Consider the following 5838-nt stretch of genomic DNA (forward strand, 5'->3'; position numbering starts at 1 on the left):
AGGAGAGAGGTCAGCGGGAGCGTTGCTGGCACACTGAGATGTCACCCAAAAACGAGCCCAGAGGGGGTGGCTGGGTGGCAGCAGACAGAGCCGAGTCGGAGATGTTTAGGGTACGGGGATGGAGGAGCACCCAGAGATGGGGAACACGGGGACCTCAGGAAGCCCGAAGCCCAAACCCTTTTGGGGAGTGAAGAACCAGACCCTCAGCTCTGCCAGGCCACGGAATATTAAAAAAAAACCCCAACAAACCACAAATGAGAAGTGGAAAACCCAGCCAGCCACAGCACTGAGACCAGTTTAGGACCAAGCTGACCCAGGGGAGCTGACAGAGCACCCAGCACCATGGGAAGACGGACACACGCTTGCAGGGAGAACACGCGAGCCTCCCTGCTCCAGCCACGCAGATGCCGCCAGGGCCCGGCTCCGGGAGCCTCCTGCCCTCCCCACCACCGTCAGTGGGAGACCGGAGGTGGAAACTGGTCGCCCAACCCAGGCAGAAGGTGGTGGTGGTGGTGGTGGTGGTGGTGGGGGTGCACGGGGTCCCGCGATCCCGCTGGGCTCGGCCGCGCGGCGCCGCTTCATCAACTCTGCTCCTGGTCCTTGACCAGCAGCGCCGTGTGTTGGCCACCGCTGGACACGGCCAGGACCGTGCGGTTTTCCAGCTGCTTGCCCGTCATCTCCACGGGGCTCCAGACATCATCCTCTTCCCCTGTGCCCAGCTGGTAGTTGGTGCCCATACCCCAGGCAAACGCTCGTCCTGCAACGGAGGCGAGGCCAGTTTTTGACTTCCAAGCGGCTGCACGATGGGGGGCGGGAAGGGGGACGAGCCGAATCCAAGGGGATTTCACCCCCGGGGGAGGGGGAAGAGCGATGGGTGCCAGAGATGAAGGCCATGGGGGGGCGGGGGGGGGGGGGGGGAAGAGGAGCAGCGCTTGGCCACTCCGAGAGGCGCTTCATCACCCAGCCAAGGCAGCGTTTCGGGGAGCGAAGCCAATCCATCAGCCCACTACAAACCCTCCTTCCCACCGCCGTGGGCTGCAGACGCTGTGGCACAAGCACGGGGGTCTCGCAGCAGCGCAGTTCAGGGTGTGGAGAAGGGACCAGGAGGCCAACAACCCCCTCCTGGCCAATACCCTGTGATGAATTTTGCTGCCAAGGGCCCACAAAAATATCCGAGCAGCTGCTGCCCAGCTGTCCCCGGGCTCAGCAGTCGATCGGCGCCACGAGGCTCCAGCCCCGACCCAACCAGCAGCGGGCAATGAAGGTGTGGGGGGCTGGCTGGACCCGTGGGAGGGGCAGGATGGAGGGGTGAGGGGGTAGGATGGAGGGGTGAGGATTGGGGAAGGTCCCCAGGGCAGCATTCCCGAGCCCGCCGAGGGCCCCGGCACTCACCGTCGCTGCTGACGGCGTAGCCCACCGATGCGCCGCACGCGACGGAAGAGACGCTGGGGAGCTCCGGGATGACCGTGGGGGTGCTCTTCTCCTCCGCCCCCGCCCCCAGGCCCAGCCGGCCGTACTCTGCCCTGCCCAGGCTGTAGGCTTTACCTGGAGCACCACGAAACGCACGGGAGAGGTGACCCGAGGTTGGGGGCAGAAGCTCGCAGCAGGCCACAGCCGGACCCTCTCCCCGCAGTCTGACTCCTGGAGGAGCATCGCTCCTCCCTACCGCACCCTAGACCCCAACCAGGAGGTGCAGGGTGGGATAGAGACCCTTGAGCTCCCCAAAAATCAACAGCGTGGGTGGGTGCCTAGGCAGATGATTGAGCTGCAAGCGCAGAGTTCACCAGTGGCCCCGCGTTCCCGTCCTCCTCCCTGCCCTCTGCTGCAAATTCACGCCACCCTTGTTGCTTCGAACGCCGAGGACTGGGAGGGCTCCAGCACGTCACCCTCACCCCAACACCTCCCCAGCCACGAGGAGGGCCACGGGAGTGTGTCCCCCCCCCCAGCTTTCTGCGACTCCCAGCCCGCCCGTCCCGCCGGCGCTCACCCTCGGAGTCGACGCACACCGTGTGGTGCTGCCCGCCGGAGAACCCGACCCAGGACTTGGTGGAGTTCTTGAAGCACGTCAGGTTCTGCGGGGAGAAGCAGGGCTCGGTGCCCTGGGTCCCTGCAGGGGGACACACACACACACGCATAAACCCAGGCCCATCAGGTCCGCGGGCGCGGACAGCCCAGGCCAGCGCTGAGCCATCCACCCCGGGGGCTCACCCCACCGGAGACTAAACACAGCCCCAAAAATCAAACTTCTGCTCAAACCCAGCGGGCTGGGACCTAAACCCAGAGCTACGCAGGGCAACCCCCCACCCCGATTTCCAGCTCTGGTGTGTCCGGTGGCTTCTCGGTGTTCAGGATCCGGGGCACCCAGCAGCATCCCGCCCCCCCACCGGGCCGGGGCAGCACGGGAGCGGGAAGCCCACAGCAGGCAGGAAAACAGGAGGGATGTCAGCAAAGCTCACCCAGCTGGTGGTAGTTGGAGAGGCCAAATCCGTAGATGTGTCCCTCCTGCGTGACGGCGAAGGTGAAGTAAGCCCCGCAAAAGGCGTCCTGGAAGCGCATTTTGCCTCTGTTGCCTTTGCCTCTGACAGGGACGCGCTGGGGGACCAGCAGACGCTCTGGGGGGGCAGGAGACAAGGTGTCGTACGAAGACGGAACGATTTACACCCTTTTCCTTCCCCCCCCTCCCCCTCAGATCCAGCTCATTGAATCCAAGTAACGGATGGACACACAAGCCCTCGAGCGGCAGGGGAAGAGACCGGGGTCTCTTTGCTCCTCTGCAAGGCGTAGGGTGAAGGCCAAAGGACAACTCACGCAGCCCTTTTCTTCCTCCGCGGTTGGCAAAGAGCGCCGGCACCCGCCCCAGCTGGCCCTGCTCGCCGCAGCCGCACGTGAAGAGGTCGCCGTCCACCGTCAGCATCACCAAGTGGTCATTCCCTGGGAGGAGGACGAGGGAGAGGAGTGAAGCAGGGGTCACGCTCCAGGAAGCCAGCGAGGCCCAGGGGCTGAGATCCCCCAGGTGAACCCCAGCTGTCGCAGCTTTCCAGAATTCAGCGGGGTTTGCTCCGCTGGGAGAGCCCGACATCAGCTTCTGGCACAACTTACAACCCCAGGATCTCCTTCTTCCTGATCCCCAGTTCCCCAACTGAAACTTCATAGAAGTTTTCTCCAGGAAGTTTTAGGGGAATAGGTCCCTCCCAACCTCACCTGGGCCCCGGACAAGTTTTCTGGCTGCTCTGCTCAGCTTCCCCAAGTCTAGAAGAGGGCGAGCGCTTGGGAGCCCGGGGGATCGGAGTCGGGGCACCCACGTAAGGCATTTTACATCAGACTGAGTCAAATATTAACAAGAGTGTCGGGGCCAGGAGAGACACACAAGGTCTGTCCTCTCAAGAGCCAGAGAAGAGCAAGCACGTCCTTGTATTTGGCTCAGAGAAGCCAAGGGGGAGGTAAAGGACATGGACCACTCATTAGTGGCCGGCCCAGCCTCAAACCGTGACAACCTGCTGGACCTTCACCTCCTCCCAAGGGTTGCACCAGCCTCGTGCACCAGCCTGACCCACGCACCCCCCAGGACCTTGCTCACCTGAGACGATTTTAACGACGGGGGCGCCGAGCTGGAGCAGCACAGGAACGGAGCTCGTCTTCATGGGCTCCAGCAAGCCGATCACCCCTTTGTTATCCTGGGGGGAGACACAAGACAGGGGAGGGGGGGGCGAGATGAGGCACAGAACCCAACAGCAGAGCTTCCAGCGTCCCGAGAAACCAACGTACCCGGAAAGAGCCCCAGACAAACACCCTGCCGTCCTCCGTCAGCGCGGCCGTGTGGCTGTCCCCCGCGGAGACCTGCACCACCTTCTCCTGCAGCTCCACCAGCCCCGGCGTGGTCTCCGACCCTTCTGCCGAGGTGTCGCGCCCGAGGGCGCCTTCATCGTTGCAGCCAAAGGTGTAGATCTGCAGATAAAAGAGCGGGACAGTCGGGATCACAGAGTCATACAATATTTCGGGTTGGAAGAGATCTAGTCCAAGCCTCCTGCAACGAGCAGGGATGTCTTCAAGCAGGTCGGGGTGCTCAGAGCCTCGTCCAGCCTGGCCTTGAATGTTTCCAGGGATGGAACATCTACCACCTCTCTGGGCAACCTGGTCTGGTGTCTCACCACCCTCATCATAAAAAATTTCTTCTTTAGATCTAGTCTAAAACTCCCATCTTCTAGTTTAAAGCCATTATCCCTTGTCCTAGAGCGACAGACCCTATGGAAGAGTCTGTTCCCATCTTTCCTGCAGCCCCCTTTCAGCACTGGAAGGTCACTCTACGGTCTCCCCAGAGCTTCTCTTCCCCAGGCTGAACAACCCCAGCTCTCTCAGCCTGTCCTCACGGGGCAGCTGCTCCAGCCTTCTTGTCATTTTTGCAGCCTCCTCCGCACCCGCTCTGACAGCTCCCTGTCTTTCCTGCGCTGAGGGCTCCAGAGCTGGATGTAGCACTGCAGGTAGGGTTTCAGGATGGGACCCAGAGGGCCAACAGGTTGAGTGTGAAGCCAGGGAACAGAGACCCACCAGGCTGAATTATCCCTTTGACCCCCTAAATTTCTGTGGTCCGTGGCATGGAGACCACACTCATCCCCGGAGCTGGCGTGAGCTACACCTCTGGGCAGAGCAGAGTCCCACTCAGACCCCGCAACCCGCCCCAGAGCTTGCAGGGAAGCACGGCTCAGCCTCCCCACACTCCCCCCCGGGTGCTGCCCCCTCCACACCACACTCACTTTTCCCGTCTGGCTGAGGCACACCGTGTGCATCCCTCCGGCTTCCACCTGCACCACCATCTCCGGCAGCGGCACCAGCGCCGGCTTCTTCCTCTCCATCACGTCCTCCCCCAGGCCCAGCTGGCCGACATCTCCCTGCCCCAGGGTGAGCACCAGGCCGGGCTGTGTGCGGTGGGACGGGTGGCAGACTGTGGGGCAGAAGGGACATAAATAAGATACAGGGAGGGGGAACAACCCTTCCGTTAAAGCTGGTCCTTAGGAACAGGGAGGGAAAACTCCCAAAGATTTTCCTGACCTTTAATCTTCTTCCTTCCAGGAGACTCTTCTTCTGGCACCGGGCTCTTCTTCGCAGTGCGTTTCCCTGGCATAGCGCCTCGGATCTAAACAGCAAAGACACCCTGTTAGGTGTTAACCACGGGGCTGCCAGTTGTTTGGGGTTCCCCCCTCCCCCGCCCCGCTTTAAAATCACCTCAGGTCACCCGACGGACCGGGGACTGAATTAGGATTTGAGCACCGAAATCCGCTCCCGCTTTGCAAAAATGGGGGGGGGGGCCCTGTTCTTGCGTGTCCTCTCACGCCGAGGTGCACCCCTCCAACCCTTCGGGCTCGGGGAACGACGCCAGGCAAGGCACGGGGAGGCTCCAACCCCCTCCCTGCCCACTCCCAACGCCGAGGCACAGGGGGAGCGGGGAGAGACACACGGCTCCGCGGAGCGACCCGGAGGAAGAAGCTCTGTCGCCCCGAGCCGTATCCTGGATCCCTAACTGCCTCCCTAACTGTCTCCCTAACTGCCACCCCTCCCCCCCCCCCCCGCCGCCGTTTGAATTCCCCGCCGCTCCACGTGGGGCCGCGCGGGCCCGCGGCCCAACCCGGCCTTTCCTCCCGCCGCTCACCGGGCCGGCCGGACGCACCGAGGGCGGCCCGGGAAGCTCGGTGTGAAACTCCCCCCCCCCCTTCCGCCCCCAACGCCGCCTCCTCTCCCCCTCTCTCCCCGTTCCTCCCCCCCACCCCCCATCTCCTCCCCCCTCCCGCCGCTCCCCCCCTCCCCCCCGGGGCCGCGCCGCGCTCCCACCTCCGCTCCGCCGCC

General features: G+C 63.3%; 1 protein-coding gene across 1 annotated transcript; it reads right to left on the reverse strand.

Moving 5' to 3' along the window:
• Positions 1 to 564: 564 nt before the first annotated feature.
• RCC1 (regulator of chromosome condensation 1) lies at positions 565 to 5838 on the reverse strand. The gene is made up of 10 exons (XM_086479816.1): positions 5824 to 5838; positions 5047 to 5131; positions 4752 to 4939; positions 3766 to 3945; positions 3578 to 3674; positions 2809 to 2931; positions 2457 to 2612; positions 1988 to 2107; positions 1393 to 1545; positions 565 to 757 (listed from the first exon to the last, which is right to left on the reverse strand). Exons 2-10 carry the CDS (start codon positions 5117 to 5119, stop codon positions 582 to 584), a joined length of 1266 nt encoding a protein of 421 aa, XP_086335942.1. The 5' UTR covers positions 5120 to 5131; positions 5824 to 5838; the 3' UTR covers positions 565 to 581.

The sequence above is a fragment of the Leptosomus discolor genome, chromosome Z (assembly GCF_034619465.1).
Source record: "Leptosomus discolor isolate bLepDis1 chromosome Z, bLepDis1.hap2, whole genome shotgun sequence".
Classification (NCBI taxonomy): domain Eukaryota; kingdom Metazoa; phylum Chordata; class Aves; order Leptosomiformes; family Leptosomidae; genus Leptosomus; species Leptosomus discolor.

What these genes read in the sequence shown, in the direction of transcription:
- RCC1 (XM_086479816.1), bottom strand. Translation starts at nt 5,119, where the DNA reads ATGCCAGGGAAACGCACTGCGAAGAAGAGCCCGGTGCCAGAAGAAGAG. An exon ending in CGGAGGAAGAAAAGGGCTGC is followed by an intron (nt 2,613 to 2,808) that starts GTGAGTTGTCCT and finishes CTGCCCCCCCAG; the next exon opens with AGCGTCTGCTGGTCCCCCAG. An exon ending in GGTGTGCGTCGACTCCGAGG is followed by an intron (nt 1,546 to 1,987) that starts GTGAGCGCCGGC and finishes GTGGTGCTCCAG; the next exon opens with GTAAAGCCTACAGCCTGGGC.